This window comes from Numida meleagris, chromosome 5 (genome assembly GCF_002078875.1).
Source record: "Numida meleagris isolate 19003 breed g44 Domestic line chromosome 5, NumMel1.0, whole genome shotgun sequence".
Taxonomy (NCBI): domain Eukaryota; kingdom Metazoa; phylum Chordata; class Aves; order Galliformes; family Numididae; genus Numida; species Numida meleagris.
The window spans coordinates 11,630,903-11,658,825 of record NC_034413.1 but is presented as its reverse complement, the minus strand read 5'-3'; the positions used below and the strand labels follow the sequence as shown (position 1 = coordinate 11,658,825).

Genomic DNA, 27,923 nt, shown 5'->3' with positions numbered 1-27,923 from the left:
GCAGAGCAAACAAAGAAAATTCTTCCCTGCAAATGTAAATATTCAAATAACCCATTGATAAAAATATGCTCAGCATGGCTGGTCCTTGGGGTCTTGGATGCCTCTTTCCTGTGAGCCATTATCAATATACATTACACATTCCATCCTCTTCTATCACCCTGTCCAGAAAAGAATAAAGGGTTCCCCACATCGTTAAAAACACTCAGGGTTTGTTTTAAATCAGCTTTCAAAACATTTCATTGTGAGGGAAAAAGAAAACATACATCATTCTCCAAACACTTTGCCCCATCCTTCCTGACATTCTTACTAAATGGCTTCTCCTTACGGGTACTCTTTCTCATCTACTTTTGCAAGGAGCTGCTACTTTCAGTCAAACCCTAATGGCGCTTGGAGGTTCACGCTCCCTTGGTGACAACCCTGTACTTCCACAGCATCTGGTTCTCTGTTCACCTTCCTTCTGCTCAAGGCAGCTTAATTGTTCCCTGCTCCAAACAATCTTCTCCAGCTGCAAAGCCTGCCCAGCCTTTGTACAAGCTCCTCATCTCCTCTGTCTGCTGCTTTTACTCTCACTGTCACCTTGTGCTCTCCTTGTTTGTCTGCCACAGCCATCCATTTCCATAGGAAAAAAATGTATGTTGCTAGGGGCATGGATTGTTCTTTTAAAATATGTACAATGCCCAGTCTAGTGAGAGTCTGATCCCACACCACTGCAAGACTGGCAGAAAATAACCAAAACCCCTTATTATGCTGCAGGCTTGAGAAAATCTGCTCCTCTCTTGGGCAGCAGCTGGGAAAAGGGCACCTGCCCAGCCCTTGTGCTGGAGAGGCAGGCTTGGGCTGCTGGGGCTCAGGGAGAGGAAAGCAGCAAGGAAGGCAAAAGCACAGCAGGCTCCTTGGGTGACCAGCTTCACACACTGAAGAGCCTGTACTTGAGTGGGACCATGAAAACACAGACCAAGGCACTGCAAGTTTGTAGGAAAATTACTAACTCTACAAGTTTTAATCCTACATCTCCTAGTATTCATATTTCTTAAAGTCTCTGTTAATGAACTCCTGTCATGACAAGGAATATCACTACTATTAACAATAAGTTTAATATGTATGTTAATATCAACAGCTGATTGAATAATTCACCTTTACAGACTCTCGATTCCAGAAAAATCCACCTGAGGAGCAGTTTGAGGAATTCAGACTTCTGAATTGAAAAGCTTTTTTTCTACTGATTTGCTAGGTGCTTGAGCAAAGGAGTTTTCTTTCTTTCTTTTTTTTTTTTTTAACCAAACAGGTAACCACATTAGCCTCACAGATGTAATACAGCTTCAGCTCAGCAACCTTGATTTTACTCTAATTCCACAAAAGCTGATGTGACAGAATGCGCATGTGATGGTCTCGGAGCTGGAGCATGGCTTGTATTTTCATATTGCAAGAGGACTTTGTCATGCTGGCTAATTTTTGCAAATAAGCATTTGAGTTGTAAATTGAAAACACTTGGATCATAAAGTCAGCAAGAAAATAAAACATGCGTCTGATTTTTCTGTGCTTCATTAAAGCCATTTGTAATGCCTCTTATTAATTCATGGCATATCACTGAAGATAGGCAAACCTCTGTAAATATCATCCAGCATACGACAGCCTAACAACCCCTTCTAAGTGGCTTGAGTTTCTGTTTAACAACAGCCTTTCCTTCCTGCTTCTGATCTTCTATTTGCCAAGGCTGGGCAGCCAGGTCTGCCCTTTTAAGACACCGATGTTTTCTTGTCCCATTTACTATAAGGAGGTCTAATGGTGCTCATCACCTTGGGGGGAAGCAAAGTGCCTCATGAGTTCAGCCACCCGTGGGGAGCGTTTCAGTGCTGTGCATGACAAATTAGCCATACAACTCATTACTGGCAACTACAGTTGCATGCATAATCTGCTAGACATGGTACTAGAGATGTACCCCTTAGGGTTTTTTTGGCTCTGATGTGCAACAGCACAACACAGAGGCTTTGTTACACCCCCATCTCAACTTTTGTACTTACAAAACCTCAGTTCTTAAAAGGGCTGCTTTCGATGCAGTTCTACCACTTCAGGTTTTCAACACACATGCCTTTTAATATAAGTGACAAGAATAATAGAGCCTGTCTGGCATTCAGATCTCAAACTCTGAAACACAAAGCACAATACGATCTTTTTTTTTCCCTATTTTTTTTTTTTTAAAGCAAACTGCATCTCATCTTCTAGGGAGATTACTGCTTTTCATATGAAATTTACTTGAGATAAATAGGCTCAAGTAATTTAGCAGAAAGGAGCTGAAGAAACCAGCTGCAGTCCCGCAGAGCAGCCCCACAAGATCAGTAGCGTGCCCCTTTGCCTCTCAGCCTCCTCACCAGTGTGCTGGTTTACCAACCCAAGCACAGCCTAGTACAATGGAAAAGCTAAAATGATCATTCTCTCTGCTAGCAGCGTACGTGCTTTCCCAATGGTGTAACAGCTTTTAGTTGCACTATAAAAGAGCTGCTTTACTCTCTTTACTTAAATTATAGATTATCCTTTCCTTGAGACAGCTATCTCAGAATTCAACCTTTTCACAAATAACATTACTTTTCAGTCCCCTCTTACCAGAGTTGGGGATTAAAGACTTCAAACAGCAGTAGGTGCATCTCACGCTCTGTTTAGGGTAGTAGCAGCACACTGCAGACTGTTTTTCATCCATATACACCTTGTACTTTTCCGTTGTTATGAAGGTTTTTGTAGATATCTGATGACATAGTTTAAAAACATAAAATAAAATGAGCCCAAACCATGCTTTTCTTATGTATTGTATAAACATCAGGCTTACATTTGTGGCAGCTGAAGTTTATCAAACTGATCACAGGTTTGGATCGGGATTCTCCAGGCTAATTCCCAGATGCTGTCCCTGATTTCAGTTTCCCTCACTGTTCTAAAGAGGACATCTTGACACTGGCTTCAGCCTCATCCTCTGCAAAAAAGCCTGCCAATCCGTTGTTGAAAATACAGGCTTGTTACAAATGAATTAACTCTAGGAAGTAGTAGTCTTTATTTGCATTTTCTTTCCACGTTAGTTCTAAACGTACACATGGACATTGTGTCCTCAGTACTTACAGATTTAAAATTTCCACCAAGTCCAGTTTAAACTTTAATTTCCTTGTTCACTATTTTTACTCACTCAACTCCTTCTGAAGCCAAATAGTAATTTTATTTGGCTGCACACCCACTAGAGAAAGTAGAAAAGTTTAATTGCCAGTATCCAAACCAGAACATTTGATAGGTAGACTGTGAATTGTGAAAAAGTATTGATAAAATCTTATGAAAAGTTAGCTATAGAACTGCAGTTAAACCACAGATGACAAAAACACAGTCTTAACTCTATAAAGAGAAACTCCTACCACAATGGAGTGCATTAATATTTCTTTTTTATTTAAGGTCACTTTCATGTGAAACCAAAGTAGTTTTCCTATCAAGTAAAGACTTCTTTAGGACGTGCATTTTTGGATCTCCTGAGCATCATGGGCAGATACAAGCAGTTATTTTCCTCCCCTAGTCATTTCCAGCTTAGGCTTTGCAAGGCAGTAATGGAGATGTCTGGAAAACCAAACACCCTGTAGGATGTTTATTGCTTGGAAAAAAAGAATGACATTGTCCAAAACCAGAGAACTGGAAAGCAGGGCCTGGCGTAAATGTGCTTTTCACCTGCAGAGCGTGGAGCAGTGCCACAACCTGCTATGCTATCCAGGTAACTCCAGTCATCTATTTGGATCCATCAGGATGTAACAGCATCTGGGTGCTGTTACAATTATGTTGTCCTGAACGTTTTGATCTTTCAAGGCATTTTGGTGGCCAACTCTTACGCTAGCATCTAGCTTTGAGCATCGAAAGGACTGGTCTTTTAGAAAAGACAAAGCACCCTGCAGAACACAGGAACTGTTAAAGGACAGTGACAGGAATGCAGAGGAAGAGCGTATACATATTCCTGCACTCTAGATAAATTTGTGCAGCTGTTTATGATAAGTGTTCTCTTACTCCATTTTTTTCATGCCTTCATTTCCTCCCTTCCTTTTTATTTACGGAAAATAAAATAGTACAAATCTTTGCTTTCAATTACATGCAGCACCTGCTGCCTGTTCTGAAACAGATGTCTGAAGCATCATTAGGCAATTATTTCCTAGCCTTTTTCAGTGGGACTAATTTCAAACATCTTTTTGTTAAATCCTCCTCCCTCAGCTTCCTCTCTATTTCTCATCCTTTCCTCCATTCAGAGTTCCAACAAAAATTCCTCTCTGTATCAGTTTGCTTCTGTTCTGTTTGCTCTGTATCACTGTAACCACAGAAGAACAAAGAGTAAAACTACTGTGAACCAGGAATTAAGTTCAAGAGACATTATTGGAGAAAAAAAAAAAGACAAGGTGAGGGAAGAAAACAAAGGGAGTATTAGTCAGCAGTGGAGGCAGCAGTTTCAGAACACCAGCTGGCTTGTTATGGCTCAGGTTTTGTGGACATTACAGCAAAGAGGTTTTACACACAGGCAAGAACAACTCCTACACTCTCATTGTGAATGACTTCAGTTTTGGCAATAGGAGAAAAAAAATGAACTTCAAGCACCCTTTTTCATTTCCTTACCACCTTGTATACCGGTAAGAAAGCACATTTTAAAATTGGGTGGGCCTTTAGGGCTTTCTATGATGACTATTGTTGGGGAAGGCATTTGTGGGAACCAATTCCTCTCTCTTGTTTCCAAATATCACCATAATATTTGGACGAGGTCTCCACTACTGGGAGAAACCATGAACTTCTCAGCTCATAACAGACTTGGCACATGCTTCATTTAATCACATTGACTGTTATGCAGTGACACACATTTGTGATTTCTCTTACCATACTCCTAGCAGAGATGGGACTACTTTCCACTCTGCTTTACTTAAATTTGGGGAAATTAAAAAGATGAATAAAGAAACTAGATGTCTCAGCCTATGAAAGCAGTAGTTTAGCTGCAGCTATTCCTCCAGCTGTCACGTAAGACAAGCAGAAGTTTGGGCCCATACATGCTCGCACATTCACAGCTTGCTCATCCCAGGCTAAGCTGGCAGACAGCTCCAGTTCTAGCTGGTAGGAAAGGAGTGTTCATTCTTCCAATCAGTAACAAAAAGCAAGCTAAAACAAGAGCTGTAGGACATGTTGTGCCAGGTTAATTGGCACCACGCTTTTCAGTAGTTCAGCACTTGTTGAAAATTGTTCCTTAAGGTTATTTCTTTCACTAGCAAATTCCAGGCTATGTTATGTTCAGGCAATCTTGTTAATCTGGGCCGATTTCAACTTGTAAGTTACTGTGACTAAATTAGTATATTCCCCACTGTGCATTTAAAATATATTAGTGGGAATAGGATGGTGGCATCCCTAACAATCCATTACACAACTCTCCACCTTGATAAAGATACTGCAGCTTCCCATCACACTCATCTGCCTTGGGGAGACCCCTGCCAGCAAACTTCAGGAAAAAACAGTCCTTTCAGTTCTTGAAAGAGCACTGCAGAACAAGTAAGCAAGTAGTTCTCACTGCAGAAGTAACAAAAACGTGTTCCTTGTGATCATCTTGTGTGTGATTTCTCCAGTATCGTATGACAATTTCTTCCTTCCCTTTACTGCTGGCACTCATTTGGGCTTCCCTGTTGTATTGGTGCATCCATTTTCTAGAAATGTGCAAGACTGTAAGATCTTCAGGTCCTTCACCCCTGTTAACTAGCCTACAGATTACAAAGTCACTTGGGATAGCGCAGCAGAAGAGTTTGACAAATGCACAGACAGACAGCATAATTACATCAAACACATCAGAATATAATGACAGATTCTCATTAAAAAAAATCAGGCTGAAGGAGGAGATATTACCTAGTAGATGCACAAACTAAAAGTCTACATCAACTTTACAGAATATGTATGTGATAAAATCTGCAAAAGGACTTGAAAGTGTCAGGGGGAGGTAGATGGCTTCTGCCACCTGCAAGCACAACTTGGACTTGCTCCAGTTTGGGCAAGATACGAGTGTTTTAATTTTTAATTCTTTTTATTTCACACTTGGATATAAGCAAAAACTCATGCCTAGAAACTTTCAGAGTGTCACCAGGACAGGGGCCCTAGCAAGGGGGAAGCTGTTTTCCTGAAATTGCAGCTTGTTCCTGCTGCAGACTATATGGTAAAGGAAAGATCAAGGCTGAAGCAGATGATGTCTGCCTCTTCTGGTGCCTGGACAAGGAGCAAAGCACAGCCTGCTGGAAACTGAAAGGGCTGTGAACAACATCAGGTTGGTTAGGCTGAGGGATTATGCCAATATTTTCAGTTGCCAGAGGCTGACAAGGATATATGAGTTAGGAAAGATAAAGGGAACAAGGGGGAGGAAGAGGGTTTGACCATGATCTGTGGTACAGAGATTAATGATGAGACTGTGAACAAAATGAAAGGCCTGAGAAATGACAATTAGAGGAGAGAGTGAAGAGCAGAAATAGGTGAAAGAAGTTAGGGAGAAACTCTCTGTGCCTGAGAGGGCACATTACTGGGAATTAAACCCAAGATTCCTAACTCAACATTCCCCTGCTACCAACCAGTATCCACAAAAACGTTTCTGTAATGCTGAGGCTCCCAGAAGATGGTAACTAATTATTGTAACTACTCATATCTCCTGCAGCTGAACTTTTGTTTGCTCACCAGTCTGCAGAGTTGGGGCACAAGAGATGGAGACTATGCTGAAAGAGCAATAAAGAACACAGTGCTGCACTGAAAAAGGAAGTTACAAAATTCAGGTTGCCTGTGGTGTCTGAATTTGCTCCCCTTTCATTTAGAAGTGTAAAGATACAATCTTCGCTAGGCACATCTTTTCCCCAGTAAGGCATAGGATCAGCTTACTCCCAAAGTAAAGCAAATAACATTTTGACAAGCAGATTTTCAGTACTTTTTCCTCATTCTCTACATGGCTCCATGCCTTACTGGCTGCTCATTTATGAACTCTCATTCTCAATAATGAATTAGCAACTTCTGTACAGCATTCACTGTTGAAATAAGCAAGTATAGACAGATCCACAAAAGTAGCAGCTCAGGGTCATACAGCAGATCATTTTCTTTCATTTATTACTTCCAAAGAAAGGCTTCACTTCTCAGGTAGTTTGTGTACAATACATGCCCCCATGGGTACAAACGTACAATCCAAAGAACTGATAACAGGAAAGTTCAGAAACCACAGATCTGGATTTCTACTTTCAGGAAGCCATCATTTGTATTAAAGGATCCCTAATGATTTAACAAGGGAACAGGATTCCTGCAGAAGTACTCTATACAAATATGAATAAGGACACCATAACTGTCTCATAGGATACGGAGATCAAAAAGACATGACAGGCAAAGCAAAATGCATGAAAGAGTCAGAGAAATATAAAGCTGATAGTAAAAGTGGAGCTTGGATCCCGCTCCAGCATCTATCCATTCATTCACTCATTACCACTCAGTCACAGAGTTCTTCTCTAACAGCTCCCACCTGCACATCTCAAGAGTTTTTAATGATTGGTGTTACCAAAAAACAGGGCTTATGTCCTACAACATAGAGAAACTGTATTACCTTCAATTTACAAAGAGGAAACTGAGGCATGAAGCAACTTTATCTTTCCTCTCATCTAAGCAGATCTAAGGAACTGAAGGGAGAGTTATTCTGTTCTTTGTTTCCTCTCCAGAAAAAACAGTCAGCTTACACTTTGCCAGAATACTGAGATATTAAATATTAAGATTCTATGGTAATTTTTATTCTAAGGCATTGCATTTCTATGGAAACACACATTATTAAGGTAATGCAAAAATGCTGACTGCTTTTAAAACCTCCATTTTACTTACCTGCCTTTTACTGCCATAACTGTTTCTATGGAAACTAGAACTGGCCACGAAGCAGTCCAACATGAATTCTCACTTGTCAGTTTTACCTTAAAGTGGCACCTTCAAAGTCCTTTAATAAACTAGTAATGACTGCATTGCCTAAAGAGTTTTCAAATTAAACAAAACAAGAAAGTGTGCTTTTACTGAATGTTCCACACAATATTTTGTAGGTGTGGTCTAAATCTAAGAACTTTTTTTTAACAGTGTGCATGATACGACTCTGGTTAAGGATATGATCTGTAAACAGAGAGACAGTTTATTAGCAGTAAAAGCCCTAGTGTGTGTAGTTCGACTTACATAAAGGTGACTTATACCAGTATGGGTATGTCTAGACTGCTGTCACAGAAGCATACTGTAGAGATACTGAGTAAACAGGTAAATCAGCCTACAGTGGGCTCTGTGCTCCCACAGCTAGCTGGGGTACTTCTGTGCAGGCGTATGCATATGGTGTTCCCTCTAAGTGCAGGAGGGGGAATGCACACAATTGGAGTAAGTGTTACCCTGTGCTGGGTGGTTACTGTGGAAAAAATAAAGCACGCAAAATTAAGGCACAACTATTCCACGTGATTGTTCCTAATTACAATCTGTATAAATTCAATCTAAGCTACTCCATTAATTTTTACCTTGACTTTTTCAGTCTTGTAAAAAACAGTAGGCTCCCTTGTGTTCATTTATATTATTCCCTTAATTCAAGGGAGAAAAATCCCTTCTTCCAGTTCTTGGGAAACAATCTCCAACAGAATACACCCTTCTTCCCAAGAGTCCAGCACTGCCAGCAAGTACCAGCTTAAAAACTTCAAAGGAAAGGTTCTTTCCAGAGTGACTGATCTGTCTTTCCTGAGAAAAGCTCCTCGCTCCTCATCTTCGAGGTTTCACAGTTATCAGTGCTTTTAAGTCACAACAGGGGCAGGACAGACAGGGCACATTTGTTGTCTGCATCAGCCTCTGATGCTTAGAAAATAGGAGGCCAGGAGTTTTAGGCAGACTTTATATATACAAATATGTTCAGGCCCATATTAAGATCTGACTAGAAGACACCTAACTCTAAGCACAGCAGTTAATGCTAGGAGTAGTGGCAGCTTGCAGGGAAACCAGCTATTAAGCTCTGCAGCAAGTAGGGAAATGACAGTGAAATAACTCACACAGTTTTCCACTATGAACACACGCACCATCTCTACAAGGCTGGGGTTTTCCACAGGTCTCTGAATGCAAATGCCAAGTATTTCATCACGCCTTTCTCTTCGTCTATATCTCACTGCAGGCATGGCTTGGAATGAGGCATATAATATAAAAACAAAGCAGAAACCTGGCACACACGAGGCTACTCACTGGCTTTCCTCATGCATACGGTTTATTTTTCCCTGCTATGTCAATCCTTATAGGGCTTCACGACTACATCTGCCTCCTGGGAGCCTGCTATTTCAACTGTTACAGGGAAGGTGCTGAGCAAAGAGAAGGAATATATTCCTTCCTTTCTACTCTTCTCAAATTAATGGTATCGCCTCCACACCATTAAGCAGATTACTTAGCCCCTGCAGCAGGAAGCCCTCCAAGCACAGATGCTGAACAGCTCCAGGCTTTGAACAGTGGCGTATAACAGAGTTTTGATTATTCCAGGTCAAATGTCTTGCATGGTAGCCTTTTTCAGGCCAGTGTTACTTCATTAATGTCTTTTGTTCTACTGCAAGCATGGGTATGGATAGCATTTATCCTGAAAGTGATGAGAAAGGAGAAGACAAAAGGCAATGAGAAACATGGAGATCACAGTGAGTCTTGCTTGTTTTCATATTTGCTGTTCCAAAACGCCTGATTTATGGCTTATCATCTGTGATATACAAAGCAATTTAAAAATAAACAGAAAAATATTAGCTGATTTTGAAACTTCTGGTCTGTACAGAATCCAAAACAACATGCGTCAGTAGTGCACATGGTAGCCAGGGGAATCCAGACAAGCTTCACAAGTAGCGAAGAAGGCTGCAGAATGGAGAAGGGATGCAGTTCCTCATTCCTGAAAATTACTTTTCAGAGGAAGGTGGGGAGTGTTTTAGCAGTGACACAGCTGTGCACATTCAGGAGTACACATATATATACACACATGGGTGTGCCAACACTGCCAGGAAGTACAGGTAACCTTTAGATTGTTTGCTTGCATGTGCTTTCTCTATTGTAAAGCATGTAGAGAAAGAGCAGCGATCACTGTATGGAAGGATCGCAACATCAGTCTTTAAGCCAGAAAGGTGAGTCCTGATGTGACCACTGCTGCAAACAGTACTCTTCAGCACTGACTTCTCTTCAGGGCTCATTGGATGTAAATGTGAGAAAGGCCACGTCACATCTTATTGCTAATCAGGGAAGGGCATGCGTGCAAGAAAGCCCAGCTTCTCTTCCAGCTCCCCTGCTATATTAGAGTGTCCAGAATCACTTAGATACAACATTCCCTAGTAATAACAAGGAAGTCAACAAGAATATTAAAGCAAGTATTGGGACAACTTCTCAGAAGCTGAGAAAAATAGCAGTTACGGAAGCAGAAAGCTTTTTTGCCCCTACTGAGATCACAGTAGGTAATAGCAGTTTTTCAGTGCCGGAGTTCTGTTTCAGACATCTCTATGTTTTACCCTGACTGGACCAGAACTAACACATCTTATCTTCCCTCTTTAAAATGCCATATAATATCCTTCCATAGTGCTGACAATGTCACTGTTGCTCTCCAGCAGTTCCAAAACACGTTGCATCACCACTTCGGCCAGATTGGGATTGTAGCTTTGCCGAACACAACTCAGGACATGAAGAAAATGGCAGCCTTTTTCAGCATCTGCAGGAAAAAAAAAAAAAAAAAAGAGAAAATGTAGCCAAGCATGAAGGAGAGATCTCAGCCTGTCCCTTTTTAGATATTATAATCCAAATTAGTCAGGGGAAAAAACAAACAAACAAGGTTTTTAGAAATAGAATGCCCTAAGTACTAACACAGAGATGCATGTATTCAGAGGAAAGAGATCTAGTCTGTGCCAGCAGTTTTCCAATCACCAAACGTCCCTACTGATTTCACTAGAAGGTAACAGAGCAGTAACACTAATCGTGAGTGTGAATGACAGCTTTATCAACTAATAGATAGAGCTCGTAAAATACAACCAGACAACGAGGATAACTTCAGAAGAACCTCCACAGCCCTTCTATGCAAACCATCCACTTTCTGCAACTGCAGTTGCACGGATTCATAGAATTGTTTGAGTTGGAATGGACCCTTAAAGGCTATTTAGTCCAACTCCCCTGCAGCAAACAGGGACACCAACAGCTAGATCATGAACAGAAGAAACCAAATTAAAAATCCTTTTTCCCATAGCCAGTATTAAAAACATTTAGAAGAGAAGGCAGACCCATGGCCAGATGTGACTGCTTGCCCAATGCTGGCATCTTGTGGAAGAACTGTCACAGTGCAACCTTCATTCACCTAGCAATGCAATCTCATTCACACACTTCACACTTCTCAAACAATTACTGGAGTAGAAAGTCACAGAATTTCAGTATCAAGCTTTATCTCATTTTAAGAATGAGCCCTGAAAACATACATGAGAACAGAAATATATAAAATATCCCCTTTCCTAGAGAGCAAGTCAGAGACAAGTGTCGTAGCACAGCATGCAGTTATTGTGTATCCGATGAAGCCATGACTTGAAGCCCAGCTGTCCCTACCAACAATTTCCCCAACAAACCCTGCAAACTTACTAACCATCAGCACTGCAGGATATGAGTCTCTCCCAAGTCTTCAAAACAACAAGAGATTTTTCTCCTCCATGGCTAACAATGGAAAACTAGCATAAATGAAGCACATTAGCACAAGTGACTTTCCTTCACCTCATTCCTCAGCTCAGACATAAGATAAATTGGACAAAGACACTGAGAAATTTGCATGGAGGTCTGGGACCAGGGAGGCCCCTGTCCTTTGTTTTTATTTTAGCCAATCCCTACCTGAGAATTGGCTAAGCCCCAGAACTGCCTTAGAAGCTGCCTAGAATAGTCACTGGTAAATAGGAGGAGCTGCTGAGTACAGGTAAATACACAGTTTAGCCCAACTCCTATTAGACTACGGTTCAAGTAAGGATATTTCTTTAGAAGTCAGTGGCACAGCGTGATGAAAGACCTTTGTGGCCGGTAGCCAAAAATACATTCACCACCCTAGGATAGATAAGTGCAGAGAACAGAACAATGCACTTACCCGCTCTTAGTGACTGTTGATGCAAACCAAGTGGGTACCTGTATTTTGCATTAGTCACAGGTTTGTCATAAGAAAGTCAGAGTGCCCATCCCTGATCTACAGTACATTAATTTCAGTCTTGATGAATAAGTGACTCAGGTATTACCCAACAGTATAATACATCTTTTGTTCTAAATGCTGGCAGAAAATGGCATTTCAGGGTAGCTGCAGGTACATACAATAACTAAGTAGCCCAGATACACACCTAGGCTACAAATGTAATTTGATGGAATATACACTCTGCAGTGGCGTGATGCTGTTCCCCTTCCTTTGACATACTAGAGTTTATCTTTTGTCCAGGTAATTCAGGCTGTGATTAACCATCTCACCTACCAGTATCAGAAGGGATAAACAGTAACTTCCACTTGCTTCATTTATGCGTAAAAACAGAGCAAATGCATCAATAAAAGAAAGAAGTCTGGATTAAGTTCACCATTTTGCAGTTCAGTCTGAAGTCCAACTGTACTGTCACCTTTTTCTGACTGTCTTTAAGACTCTAGATAGACCCAGAGTGGACTCACATAATGGAACTTCAAATTAGGCTGTTTGGAATTAAAATTACAACCAAGGACTATCATGCTGGCATATTACACACCACGGTTTGTGGAGCTCAGACTAGTCACACTGAGGACTTTTTATTTGTACAACAGTTCCAGGTAGCTGGGTTGGTTCTGAAAACTACATCATAAACAACCATTATTGAGGTGAACCAGTGCCTTAAAAGCAAGCAGAGAAGTAGTTGACCTGGATAGATGAGTTTGGCTTAATACACATAAAACAGTCTTGCTGTCATGGAAGGTTAGTATTGTTCTTAAAGAAAAACGGGTTAGGATTTCTTGCAGCAAACAAGGAGGTGTTATCACACTTGAGGTATTATCACATTTGTATTTACTCACTATGAGAGTGCTCGTTATGCCTGCCAACCACCCAGCAGAGGGGGCCCGACAGTTACATTGAGCTCTGCACTGCTGCAGTATTCAGTGACAATAAAATGCCCAGAGTACCCTCTCTTGGATTTGACGGAAGCTTTTTGGTTTCCCTTCTCAAAATCCTCTGTTACCAGAAACCAGAACATTGAAATGGTCCTTCTGAAAACCACCAGAGAAAAAGAGAGTGACTTGGAAATTGTGCTCTCTACAACAGGAAACTAAACAGATGGAAAGCTTCAAGGAAAACAAGAGGCTCTGCAAAGCAATTGCTATTCTTTTTCTGCTCCGTATGAAAAACTACTTTGAGAACTAAAGGCTCTGCAAAGTTTTTTCTGTGACCCATCTACCAGCTTCTGTCTGCTGTTGGCTGGCCAAAATAACTTCTCAACCTACAATAGAGAACTGAGAGTACTTCACCTCTGTGATAATGCACACCCAGCAGTCACTCATTGCCCTGTGTCACTTGTACACATGTTCTGGCCTTTATATAGCGGGCCAATTAGGGGAAAAAAAACACGTTTCCAAGAGAACTAGCTGATGTGTAAAATGGATAGAAGAATGATTTGCCTTTTACAGAGAAGGTGTTTGTATTTGTTAATTGGATAACAGACAAAAGAACAAGATGATACGGTAATTTGTTGCACTGAAACAGCCTTGGGCAAATGAGACCCATCTTTACCTGTTTGCCCAGTACCATATACTTCCATCATCCCCCAGAGATACACAACTTTTACTTCCATCTATAAACCATATCTACAACTGCACCACTGCTTAATGTAGTGAGCTGAAAACTCAGAAGTCATTTCACTTCACTTACCCATTTTTCTCTGCAGGATAACCATCATCGATCAGGTCCTACAAGCACTACTGTCATTACGATGGCAATTGAATATTATACATCCTATATTCTAGTCGGTCATTTCTCTTTTGTACATTCTAACCCAGAAATAGCTACACTTCAGCAGCAAGAGATCCCTGCTGACACATTGTACCCGATGAATTGAGAGAAACTCTGTATCAACCTATCTGTGTAATTAGCAGATAATAAAGTCAAGCACAAGCTATTGCTATGGCAATAAGACACAATATGCTTCAGGAACAGGGACAACTCTGAAGCCAGATAAGGTATATGACATGAAAAGAAGTGGATTTTTATTTATTTATTTATTTTTTACCACTGAAAAACCTACCTGTAAAGAACAACCACCTGAGCTCCGCACTTGCTTAAAACCTACAGAGAATGCCCTACTGACATAAGAGAATTTTATTGTTGACTTAATGGAAACTGTCTATTCTGCCACTTTTCTGTCAACTCCAATACAAAAACTGAAGCAAGATTTGCTACCTATCGAATGTGCAAAGCAGCTGCTGACCCAACTTTCTTATATTTGTTTCCTCCCCAAATCTACATATTTTCAAAAGATAGAGATTTAAGATAATGGCTGCTTACTTCAGATCTGACAAGTCTGCTTCCTTCTAGGCACATACTCTCTCTCTGCACTTACAGGAAGCTGCAGCCGCACTTCTGCTTTTAGCTACGCTGATGAGCTACAGGAGCAAATTAGCTTCAAGTTCAAGGGTAAAAACAAGAAGCATACCAAATCTTCCATCAGGAGAGTCTGTCATCAACATATCAGCAACTGCTCATCAGAGACCTGACCACACCAGTACTTACGCCTGGGTTTCCGACAGTCTTCTTTAATCACATCAAGGGTCACTTTAAGCAGCTCTTTGTCATGGTCAGTCACCTGGAGGAAAAAAAATAAACTGACAATTTATAGCAGTCTATTTCACAGTAGATGGCATCAATGTTGACAAGGAACCCAAGTCTCTGATGTATTCTAAAAACCTACACCATCTTAACTACAGCCTGCATGATACACTGCCTCCAAGATTAATAATGAATGTTAAATTTTCAATTACTTTTTTTTTTTTTTTTAGCAATGCTAGCAGCAGTCAAGAATTAGGAGAAGAAAATGAAATACTGGAATTCAACTCAAAAGAAGGGAGCTGACTGAAAGGATCAGAATCCCAAGTTTCAACCTAACCCTAATAAAAAGACCTGTCACAGTCTTCAGTGTGCTCTATTGCATCAGAGTACAGTTCAGTAACCCAGTAAACACAGACTGCACCTAGAATAGCAGCAGAGCTGAAGACTGGTACTGAGCTAAAAAAAAAAAAAAATACAATACAGGGTAAAAGCAACAGTGAAGAAAGGAGCAGGTAAGCCTGTTGAATATACATACAGCTTCTCTTTCGGAAATATTTCTACCTTAAAACTATAAAATAGTGATACCAGTGAAAAAGTTTCCAATCACAGCTCAATTCCTTACATGGTACAAGTCCTTGGATGTACTAGGTTTCTGGAAGACCACTCCTTCTTCTTGTAGTTTCTTTATTGCTTCCTTGAAAACACTGTGAATCCTTTTGGACCTGGATTCACTTCCTGAATTCACCTGCATGGGAAGATGGGAGTGAAGCAGATGGTGAGAAATCTCAGCCCTACTGAAGCTGACAGTAAAAACTTCTGAAGAGTTCAAGAGCAAAAGAACCTCATGTGATTTTGTTATGCATTTTTATTCATTTGAAAATTCAGAAATCTTATCTGTAACATACGAGCTAAACAATACCTCAGGCTTAAAAAAAGGAAAAAAAACCAACCCAGAAGCTGTACTACTCTGAAGGAACCAGAAATCTCCTAACTGCCCTCTTTGTATTTAGCAGCTATTTAATTACATACAGAGAGTTACTTTCTTTTGGAACAGACCCGTGATGCTTACAGAGAATTTGACTGTTTAGCAGATCAGCTTTGACGATATTCAGACTCTTCCTGTAATAAAAGAGTATATGGGAGGAAGCCAGAAAGACTAGTGCTTTGTAAGGTGATATTCAGGAGGAATCCAAGTGCTGGGGATTCGATCTTCATCTCCTGATTTGAAAACGTGGCAGTGTCCAAGGAAAACAAGGAAAGTCGAAATAATTTTTTTTTTTTTAAACATATATTCTGGTCATGCTTTTAACAATTTCTCCACAGTTCTAATGAAATGAAAGGAGAAACTATATGCAAGAAATTAAAACAGGCATATAAGATAAGGAAAGAAAGGATTAAGTTTAGAAGGCAAGTGAGCAAATGAGTTTCTTGTGAAAGGAGAACAGTGTGCCGGGATGTCTGTAACTAGGGAGGTTATTAGAAGAAAGGGTTCGGTACACTGCTAAAAGGGTAGGGAGGAAGAAATGAGGGAAAAAAAATCAGGGAAAAGCAGGGTTTGTTTGAAAGCAGAGATAAAAGAGTGGGATGACAGCAAGGGAAGTGGAAGGAAATGCATCAGCTGTGCAGAAGAGACTGTACAGGTAGATAAGAACAAGACCACAAGTTACTCTTTCCTATCTCTATCTGCCCTACTGTATCTTTCAACCTCACATTTATCTACAAAGACTGCTTCAATTCCCCATTTGTTGTTTCCACGTCTGTTGGGAACACACTGTGCTCCCCATGATCTCCGTTGAGAAGACAGCTAAACTGTTTTCCACAGACAAACATGTGATGAATGGAACCAGACCGCACCAGAGCAACCAAAGCAAGATTTGCCATTTTTTCAGCTGTCACCATAAATGCTCCCATTCTGTCCTGAATAAAAGTATCAGATGTCACATATCCTACTTCATTCATCAGGGCAACTCAAAGAAATCTTGGGAGTGAAACAGGCAACCATCATGCACTAGTATGAATTCACATGGACACATGGTAACAGACACATTAGTAATGTAAGAGTATCTTTACACAAAACATTACTTTCATCCATTTGTAAGTCTCAAGTGAAACTCAGACTACCTCTAAGCTTGGGAGCTGATGTATTTAGCCAGGAGTAGCTCAGAGACCCAGTGAGGCATTAGCACGCTCCGCATTTTTCTCCATGCCCTTCCCCTCAATGTTTCAACAGGCCATAATCACAGCTCCTTTTTTTTTTTTTTCTTTCTCTCTCTGTGCCCCACAACAGCTAACTATCTTTTTCCTCTCAAGTTGTTAGCCAAAAATAATTACCTAATTGTTCAAAATATTTAACACAGAACAAAGGCTATTATTTCTCAGTCATTATTGGCTTCAAGTTTTCTCCTGTTACAGAGTCCAGTGTTTGAATGTTTGTCCCCCGGGCACCAAAGCCATATCAGTCTGTGCAACAACAGACACTGCTTTCAATGACAAACTTGACCTTACATTTGGACATCATTCCAGTCACACCATTAATACTGCTATCGTATTTCTCTTCATAGTGCCTCTTACAATGAACTGAAGAAATAAACATAAAATGCAGTAGAAGGGGCTTTGTTTGCTTGTTTTATAAATGAAGAGTGAATATTTTCTCATAGAAAAGCATATTCTCTTGACCATACCTAAAATGGACAGACTTTGCCTCCAACAGATGCAGGAATAAATCCTCAAAAAAATCTAAGAAACTGATTGCAAAGCAACCACCTCAAGACTGATCAATTTTTAATGTGAAAGCAAACATTTGAGAAGAAAAAAAGATAAAAATATCTCCAAAGAAACATGATAATTATTCAGTTTGGCTTAACAGTGAGATCCCGTCAGAAAAGGGAGATAATTAAAAACAGACTCTGTGTGAACTGACACACAGCTCTGCCTGGATGGATACTGAAACAGAATCACTAAGAACGTAAGTCAAGAGATTGACAGAGAGAAGGCAGGGAGGCAAGCCCGAGAGTGAGAAAATAAGTAAGCAGCTGCTACATCTCAGCATCCTCTCAAACATGCAGAGTCCAAGGGAATGGGTTCAAGGGGAGAAGGACTGCTGCCAAAGAACAAACAAGGGCTCCTGCCCTCTTCAGGGGCTTTAACAGTGTCCTGAAAGGATGGAAGGAGTTATATTTCTCCAGCATGCTCTAGAACGCACTTATACCTCTCCATCCCTCTGAGTAAATCAACAATTTAACAGTTTCTTTGTGCATACAACCTACAACTACTTAAACTGATCCTTTGTTCACCCCAAATATCTCCAATTTCTCAGCCTGCCCATTCAAAAGTCAATAGCATGTCTCCCTAATTCCTTGTCACTTTCTTTTATATCAAACTAGGCCCTCATTTCTTCTGAGCTTGGACTGTCCCCTGAGATCCAATATACACTGACGCCTGACTGCTGAGCAGAGATCTAGAAGAGATCGGACACAGGGCTATGCACAGACAAAAGAAATCTGAGGCTATGAAATCCTAGCTGATTTCACATTCCTGCTTTTATTTCAGGAGACTGAAAAACGTTTGCGTTTCAACAGTTATAAAAATGTGTCTGTAGCTGTTAAAGCAGCTCCTTCTGAGTCACAGCTTATTAACTATCGCTTTACTTTTGTGAAGCTTTTCATCCAAGAAATTCAAAGCATTTTCAGGTATTAAGTAGTTTAACTGCTGATCCAAAGCGCTAGCAAGATTTGAATCTGGATTTTGAATTAATCCCTCGCAATGTTCACACATCATCTTTCAAAACATCTCCCCTCTGGCAAACCTCAAGTTTCAGAGAGCACAGTTTCAGGTTCCCTGAAGTGCTGACAGCAGTTGTTCCCCCCCATCTCTCCCAGATCAGATTCTTTTTAAAAATGAAGCTGTACATCCAAACACAGGAGCACCCTAAAGTCATTCATCACTTTTGTAAAGTGCACCTTCCTCCCCTTATCCCCCAGCTATTGAATGATGATTTTACCATCCGGAGCCTCCGTCCCAAGGCCAGCCAGGAACTTCTGTAGCAAAACCAACAGAATAAATGTCTCCAGAATTAAGCTGGTATTTTAATCAATATATTCTAGCTGGTGGCCTCGCTTAGTTTAGTGGAGTGGTGCTGTGCAACCAATTATTCACTTTATAGCAAAGCAAACTTCCCGTACAGTCAATAGTTGGTCAAAGAATGAAGTGGTGCAGGAATTAGGTTGAACGCTGAAAGTATATAATCTTTGGCTCTTTATGAATCACGACACACCCTGATTGTGTTAAAGTTTCCTGGTATAACCATACAGGTGATACTACTAATAGAAATTGCGCTTTGCAATTTCTCAGGCAATGTTTAAGCCTTAGTTTAGACAGGTGACAATTTTAGTGACAGTGATGATAATGATTCCGGATGTGTCAGTACTGAAGTCCTATAATAAAGAAGCTTTGCTATATTTAAAGTAGCAGCGAAGCTTCCTCCAGAGGCAGGAAGACAAGCACATAACATCAAGAGCATATAGAACAAGGCACTGTGTTATACCTACAGCATAGTGTGCGTGGCCATAGTAAGCATGAATAACGCAGTAAAACCCCTCGCTTCAACTACCTGTCATTGCTGACCTTGAGGTAACACTCAAACCAAGAGAAGCACAAAGAGCAGAGTTTGGAAAACACAACCAAGTTCAAGCTAGTGACATGCACAAAGTGGAATGATAGCACTAAAACAGATCACTCTATAGTTTATGCATGGAAGAAGTACATAAGAAAGGTTAATCAAGACTGAGAGAGAACAGATCTCCCTCTTATTTCTGTGGATCAAACTGGGCACTTGACCATTTGCCAACTATGGGAAGTGACACTTTCAAGAGACTGAGCAGAGGAAGAACAAAATACTTTTCAAGAGCATTACTAGGAGCACTCTTAAGGCGTTCAGGTCACTTGACAACTGAATGTTCTTTCTTATGCAAAGAGATATAAGCCTCTTTGCAAGGATTTAATACCAAAGGGCAATGGGGAGAACTGCAATTTCTAAATAAGCATCTGTGTGCCCAAATTCCTGGGACGTATACTCACACTTTTGCATCAGGGTCAGGAGCAACAGCTATTAATTATTATGACAGTTCCTCATGACTATTAGCAATGCTGATGCTGGAGGAGGAGGGTTGTGCCTTTATGTTTGCTCTGCACCAGCTCCTACTTTAAATGGCTTTGCAAGTCATTCATCTTAATCTTTCTATAAATGCTAAAACTTCAGAGATGGACATTTCCAGCATTAGTTACAATGAGCACTACTTCCTTTTAAGTAAAGGGCTTGGGAACTCTTAAAACTGTTCCAACTGGTTTAGAAAAATAGCCTGTCCCATTCTGGATATTTTAGTATCAAATTTTTCCAGTCACAGATAGTAGGAATTCCTGTCTTTCTTTATATCCACAATTGCTTTAAAGCAAACAACAAAAATGCTCTCAACAAAAATAAAAGAAACAGCTATCAACAAGCAGTTATCAGAAACAGTTCATTGAGGCAAACAAAAACAGAGATTGTTTTCATTATTATTTAGCCTCATCTGCAATGGACTGGCTTGCGTTGTTTGTTTTTAAGAATTAAACAAACATTATCTACTAGCATAACACAGCACTTTTATCTTTACAATGCATGTCAGAATCAGGCACTGAAAATGACTGCCATGGATTTATTTCTCTACAGAAAACAAGAAAGTAAACAAGTGAGTCACAGTACTCTGGTTTAAATGTTGACGTTGCCATTGGAAACAAGGTTAAATTCATGACTGTTACTTTTGCAGAAGTTTATCACTCTACTCCAGTTGATAATCTGGCCTGCAATTTATCCAAATAACAAAGAATAATATTAAGCCATTTTACAAAATGTTTTTTATTCTATCATTTTCTAGTTCATCAAGAGCATGCTGTCTCACTGGAAAGCTTAACAATTTGGTTACACGCAATTGCAAGTAAACAGATTTCACTTAAATCTCACCTTCTGATCCTCTCAGTCACGGCATTCCACAAGGCAATATACATTTAACAGGGAGCATTTTTCATTCACTCATTATAATCTCCTTTTGAAAGCAACATCTATATTATTATATTGAACTTCAAATGAGAAATAAGATAAAGAACTTGTCTTCCCTTTTCCTGTTGGGGACATCTGTTTCAAACAGCCCAAGTGCCTTAAAAGGATCTCCTTTTCCAATAGTGACATTATGCATGGATTTAGGTAAGTTAGACTGTAAGGTTACTCAGCCGACATACAAGACTACCCTTAACAACAGAATTATCCTGTAACTTTCTTCGCTCCAGTTTTAAATATCCCAAGTGACAAGGTTTCTCAAACCCTAGAAATACTTCATGCAGAAAGCTAAATCAGGATAAGTCATTTGTAGTTTTTGAACCTGTTGAAGGTACTAATTTCTTAGCTGGTTGCTTAGACTTTCAAAAATGACATTGTTTTCCCCAATAAAAAAAATAGAAACAATTACCTTCACTCACCTGACAGCTGGGACTAGATCTAGGCACATCAGCTAGGGATACCAGAGAATGAATTGTTTCCAACTCCTGTTGGTAAAACGTCTGAATTTTGTTTTCTAGGAGGAAGTCTCTCACTTTCTCATGCAGTGTTCGGACTAAGAAATCCAAACCTTCTGGACCACTACACGAATACAGAGAAACAGGTCAAAAGTTGAGAAATACACTACCATTTTTAAGAACAATTGTCGAAAGGTAGCTTGATAGATTGGTTTTAAAAGATGAGAAGGTATTTTACTGTCTTTAGACAGTAAAGAATTCGAATCTAAACTCCAAACTAAAGCAGACCATTTTAAAATGCACTGAACGCCTAGGTTCAGATTCCCTTGCTCCAGATTCCCTTTCTGTAAGAGATGCAAGAGGCCTGTCTATGCACAGTATTTTAATACCTTTTTAATAGTCAGTTTGGTTGAGCTTTTTACTTCTTAGATTACGGGCAGGTATCTTATCTATATGGATCACTAACTGTCTAGGAGAAGAAAGGCTGCTACTGTATGCTTGCGCAGAGTGTAATTCACAGTGGGACCCTGTTCTATCTTCCTCCACAGTTACTACATTAACAAATAAGCAATAATAGAATCTCACACTTTGCCTTTAAATCAGTCTAGATACCACATTTACCTCTGTCCCACCCCTGGGCTTTGAAAAGGTTTATCATAAACTTCTCTATAGAGGCTGGGGAGCTCCAACATTCGTGAAATCTGAACATCACACACAGGATCATCCACTTTATCTGATGAAGCAAAAAGAACACACATACTTGGCTTTTAAACAAGCATATCTGAGGCAGCACAACAAAGTTTCACATGCCAGTATTAAATTGACAGATTTTGTTTGTTGCTGTTGTTGTAAAAACAAAACCAAACCACAAAGGTCACTCCCACTTTTACAGTTTAGAAGGAGATAAATGATCTGCCATGGTGCAGTGCAGACTGTGCTTTTGCCTGATGACTGCAAACTGGGTATTTTACCTGAAATAGATGAAGTTAGCACAGAGTAAGGAACTTCATTTGTACCAACGTGAAAGCAATATAGAGGCCACGTGAACGTGTGGACCTCCTTCAATGAATCACAGAATTGTAGGGGCTGGAAGGGACCTCTAGAGATCATCGAGTCCAACCCTCTGCCAAAGCAGGCTCCCTAGACCAGGTTGCACAGGTTGGCGTCCAGGCAGCTCTTGAATGTCTCCAGAGAAGGAGACTCCACAACCTCCCTGGGCAGCCTGTTCCAGTGCTCCATCACCCTCACTGGGAAGAAGTTCTTACGCATGTTTGTGTGGGACTTCCTGTGCTTCAGTTTGTGCCATTTCCCCTTGTCCTAACTCCACACACCACTGAAAAGAGTCTGGCCTTGTCCCTTTGCCTCCCACACCTTAGATATTTATAGACATTGATCAGATCCCCTCTGAGTCTTCTTTTCTCAAGGCTGAACAGACCCAGGTTTCTCAACCTTTCCTCAAAAGAGAGGAGCTCCAGGTCCTTTATCATCTTTGTGGCCCTCCGCTGGACTCTCTCTAGGAGATCCCTGTATTTTTTGTACCGGGAGCCCAGAACTAGACACAATACTCCAGGTGAGGCCCCACCAGGGCAGAGCAGAGGAGGAAGACACACAACACTGCTGGCCACACTCTCTTTAATGCACCCCAGGATGCCACTGGCCTTACAGCCACCAGGGCACACTGCTGCCTCACAGCCAGAAACACCCCCCAAAAAAACAACTCATAGCTCGTTTTATTACCAGCCCTTCAGTGGTTCATAAAACTTCTGTTTGGAAAGGAGGGCATAATATCCTTTCAGGTTCTAGCAAGAGCTGAAAACACTAAATTTTTAAAAATCAGAACTACACGAGGCCTTTAAAAGACAGACTTCCCCAGTTACACAATAGCACAGACACTAAGAAGAAAAGATGTTACGCAACTGGAAGGTCCTAGGATATAAATAATGGATTGCTGCCCAAAGAGCTGTGAGATACAGAGTCAGCACCCACAGACCTCCGCCTGAGCGACTCAAAAGGAGAAATAATTTTCAGGCATTTTGTGGAGCCAGAAAGCTTAGGAAAACAGGCTTTAATGTAAAAATGTGACAATAAACTGTTGTCTTTCCTTGGAATAGATGATGTGGGCTGTAAACAACAACTGTTTCTTCAAAGCAGTTAACATTCTTGGTTAAGTGTGATACAGAAGGTCATAATTTTCTTTCCTATGAGTTTTGGCTGTTCTACTTCAATACAAAGAAAACTGAAGAGCACTGACAGATATCCATAATACCTTGGTAATATTCTCATATACATTCTAGTCATCTTCTATAGACTTTCCAGGAATACCTTTTACAGGTAGTCTAGTCCCACACAGTAAGTGTGTTTTCTAACCTTACACTGCTAAAACTAAAATAAAGGCATATGGATGCAAAACTCATTTTTCTAAAGAGATGCCAGAAAATGAAGTGGAAATGATTCAGTAAATTACATAGAGCTTGGGTCTTCAAACAACTATGTTACATATGTCACAGATCCCCAGTACTCACAAAAACACGAAGACTGAATTTCTCTTTGTTGCCTGAAGGTTCGGACATAACCCCTGATCCTGATAACATCTCCAATCTCCAGCTTGGTTTTCTGGTTCACCATTTCCTGGAATTTCTTCATCTGTTCAAGTACTTTAAGACTGCTGGGTGTGCTTGGACAGTCTGTAAGAAGTGATGGAAAAGCAAATCAGGCACGGAGGCCAAAAGTCTAAACATCACTGCAGTCATATTGCTAGAAAGGGGAAAGGTCCCAGGCTTCACTTGTCCCAGGCTGCAAAACGTTTGGATGACAAAGCTAGCTTAGAATATTGCATTTATTTAAATTGTTCACCTGGGGAAGGTGTAAAAGGGAAGAGATGTCACAGATAGATTGAAAAACTGAAACATGAATTGGAAATTGCCAAAATTGGTTTTGTCATACTAAGAGGGAGAGGATAAAGAAAAAAAAGGACAGAAAAAGGTCAGCTGAACTTTTTATATAAAAGAAGCATGAATCATCTGAGGTGAGGCCAAACCATTCATGTGATACAACACACTGAGATGAATGCAACTTGACAGAGCTTCACTTTTACGTAACACGCCTTTGCAGGAGAGTAATTTCTTCACAATTTAAAACCTGAATAATGATCTAATAACCTCTGATCATCATTACAAACTTTGAAGAAAATTTCCTGTGCCTCTTGGGAGCTGTTTTCTTTACCTGACACAAACTAATTTTCATTAATAAAATAAAATTCATTTAGTCAGTACTATTGTACATGTAAAATAGTAACATACAAGGCTGAAACAAGCATTCTGAGTCCTCTATGTAAATCACTATTTCATGCAATTTCTCCCATAAATTTATGCTCTTCATGAAAAAACTAATTTGTGAGTTCCCATTTCTCTTCTGGAAAATGTTAAGTGTAAGTTAGTATGAATTATCTGTGTGTATAGATGTGCTTATTCCACTGATATCAACAGTTTTTAACTTTTACATCAAGCTTTCCCCTGCCTTTTCTACGCATATATAGTACTGGAAGATTACACTACTAGCATTTATTTCAATGGGTTTGAATAGCATTATGCTAATAAGGAAAAGGCATGACAAGTCCTAATGCAGTGTTTTTATTGGCACCACCACTGGCAACAGCACAAAAAGTAATATGAAGCTCCCAAGACGGCCGAGGCTGTAGGATATGGTTGTTCTGCATGTGAGATCATTTACTAAATTATTTAAGATACAAACAAAAAGTACAGTCACAAAGAGGAATTACTTGTAAGTTACCTGATAAAGTTCTTTCTGCTACCATGGGATTTTTCCAGCAGATACAATTTATAACTCCAGTACTATCATCCACTATAAAAAAAAAAAGCAAGAATTACAGGGAATAAGAAAGTAGGTAGCGATGTTCCAAGAAATGAAAATGTGCAGATATTCTTAGCAGTCATATCCCTGCATATCTCATTCTAACCAGTAAGTGGGGGCTCATCTCCTGCTTTTGGCTTTGAAATAATCTTCAAACTTATTTGCAGAATAGTTCAGTGCTAGACAACATGCCTATGTGCATGGTAAGCAAAATACCAGCTATCTCCTCAAAAAATAAAATAATCAAATACTGACAAATGATGACGATTTGCTACATATATTGGGTACTAGAGGTTTCTAATTTAATTGATAAAATCAGAAGATAAATCAGTGCTGAAAGTTGAAGCTAAACAAATTACAATAAGAAATGAAGCACAATGCACGGAAACATTAATACCAAAAGGAGAAAACAGCACATCAGGACTGGTGGGGAGTGAGGAGGGAGGTAGAGTAACAGAATAGATTAAGAGTGTCTTATCTCTAGCTACTCTGTTTTTTACACTAATATTGCAAACGAAGTCTGCTGGCCTTTCCCATTCAAGAGCTTAGAAAGGCAAATACCATATCCAGAAAGGACAGAGGACATACCTATGGTTATGCCCTAGGCCAAGGATTCCTAATTTAAGGTACCACTAGTGGCATGCAAGCCACTTCCGTATTAAAAAGCTTAACACCTACCCTCTCCCGTGCATGCCAGCTATCTGGATTTTCCTGTCTTACTAGTACCTAGGCAAAATAAGTTCTGTGATTCCTGCCCTAGGCATTGTATTGTTCAAGACATCAGAACAGGAAAAAAAAAAAAAAAAAAGAACAAAGAAAACTATAAAGCTATCAGAAGAATCAATTGTTCTACAGATCAAGAGACTTTACACAGGCAGCTTGTCCAGCAAACACCCTCTAAGAGGGTACCAGTAAGAAGGTGCCTGTCAAACCATGGCAAGGATCACGTTTCCAGTCCAGCTAAAACTCCCAGCACATTGCTCCCTGAGTGTAACTGCCTCCAACACTGACCTTCCAGCCTTCATAAATAAGAATTCACAATTTTCTTCTGCTCCTCAAACCAGACACTATTAAAAAAACAACAACAACCACCTCAAACCAGATACTACAAAAGTACTGGCGGTGTTTAGCAGGAAGGCACTGATTGGTACCTGCAGTCGCTTCCTCCGGGAATCGTAGCATCAAAGCAAAATGCCTTTGCATTGTCTCATATGTTTTGAAACAATCTCCCCATTTGAGGGTCCGATTTCAAGTCATTGTCCTGTCTTCCTGTTTCCCAGTAGGTATGCTGAACTACTCTGGAACAGACACATTCTTAATAGCAAACAGCATTTATAAAGACGCAGGCAATCCCAAATTCCATCACTAAAAGTATGCTCGTTTCATTGCTATCCCCCTCCTGAGCTCCTGTGTCTGCAGCTATTTCAGCAGCTTTAGTTCAGCACTAGTGTAGACAATGATCTAATTAACAGGGTTTCCTCTCTTTAGTACAGATAAAACGCAACCATGTTAGTAGGAGGAAGAGCCACCACACACCATGTCAAGCCAGCAACACAAGCCAGCAGCGACAATAAGAAACAGGGAAAATGACATTTCACAATTATTTTACTGCAGTACGTAGACGTTCCCTTAGAGACCAGCTGCAACAGATACACTTCCTAAGAAGAGCTTAGAAGCTAAACAAGACTGAAGGATTAGGAGGCCAGGCTACTCCTCATCAATAGAACAGTTAAAAATGGAGTCCTAGAGAGACTGACCTATACTTGACCACAAAGGGAACTTGGGTTGCAGAGCTAGGCCCTGAAATAAAGCTCACAAATAAAACCTTTGAGCAAAAATAACTCCTGAGCCACAGGCGAATGAAAATGATTGCGACTGTATTCTAATTAGACAGGAGAATGTTAATCTATTTTAAATGCACTCAGGGCGTCTACAGGCTTTTGAAAACTTCCTGGGCTCCCCGCGCCGTCCTTCCTCACCTCCTTGCATTTATTTACTTATTAACACTTACATTGACTGTCTCACCCATCTTGACACTTACGTTAACTGTTTGAGAAGAAGTCCACTCAAAGTTACCTTGTAAATTAGCAACTGCCCTGATTTCTTTGTAACAAAAAAATGTTTGTTTTATTTAGGGCCTATGTGAGCCTACTGAGATTCCAGTGAGATTTTTATTTGTTTGTTTTTAAGGCAAGTGCTCAGCCTTTCAGTATGGTCCTGGAGAATAAGAAAAGCCACATCTGATATTGTTTGGTCTTCATAAAAAAGGAAAGAAAAGGTCAGAAAGGTGCACTAGCTAAAAATATGAGCTTGTTGAAAGCTAGGCTTTAATTAGATATCCTTTTCCTAATGGATCATAATAAGAGAAATTAACAAACAAATCAAAATGCCAAAATTTATGTGTTGTTTTACACAGCATATAAAATTATTAGCCAGGAAAGAGTTAATTCACTCTCTTCTAGTAATTACTTTGCCACCAGCTCTGGCTGTATGGATTTGCAGCACAGAGAGAACCTAAGACTCTCTTAAAATAAGAGGTATATATTCTGAAGCAGACCGATGATAAGAAATGAGTGTGGGAGATGGTGGCAGTGACACAAAGATATTTCAGCTCTCTATCACAGAAAAACTACAAAGGGGCAATTGCTTTGTAAGTCACGTTCAAGCAAATGGAAAGCGAGCAAATACTGAACAGCGCTCCAATTGA

The 27,923-nt window shown here is 40.1% G+C and overlaps 1 protein-coding gene across 5 annotated transcripts in view; it reads right to left on the bottom strand.

Moving 5' to 3' along the window:
* The window catches only part of STN1 (STN1, CST complex subunit), a 43,069-nt gene continuing 20,957 nt past the window's right edge, over positions 5,812-27,923 (bottom strand). For 3 of the 5 annotated variants that reach the window (XM_021397455.1, XM_021397453.1, XM_021397454.1), the window contains exons 4-10: positions 25,136-25,207; positions 23,869-24,030; positions 21,968-22,079; positions 21,311-21,470; positions 15,423-15,545; positions 14,765-14,837; positions 5,812-10,720 (exon numbers count right to left, since the gene is read on the bottom strand). In XM_021397455.1, coding sequence (XP_021253130.1) covers positions 10,563-10,720; positions 14,765-14,837; positions 15,423-15,545; positions 21,311-21,470; positions 21,968-22,079; positions 23,869-24,030; positions 25,136-25,207 — 860 coding nt within the window. In that variant the 3' untranslated portion in view covers positions 5,812-10,562. Of the gene's footprint in view, positions 10,721-14,764; positions 14,838-15,422; positions 15,546-21,310; positions 21,471-21,967; positions 22,080-23,868; positions 24,031-25,135; positions 25,208-26,367; positions 26,515-27,923 lie in introns of all 5 variants that reach the window. The other 2 variants (XM_021397456.1, XM_021397452.1) reach the window with 2 other exon arrangements.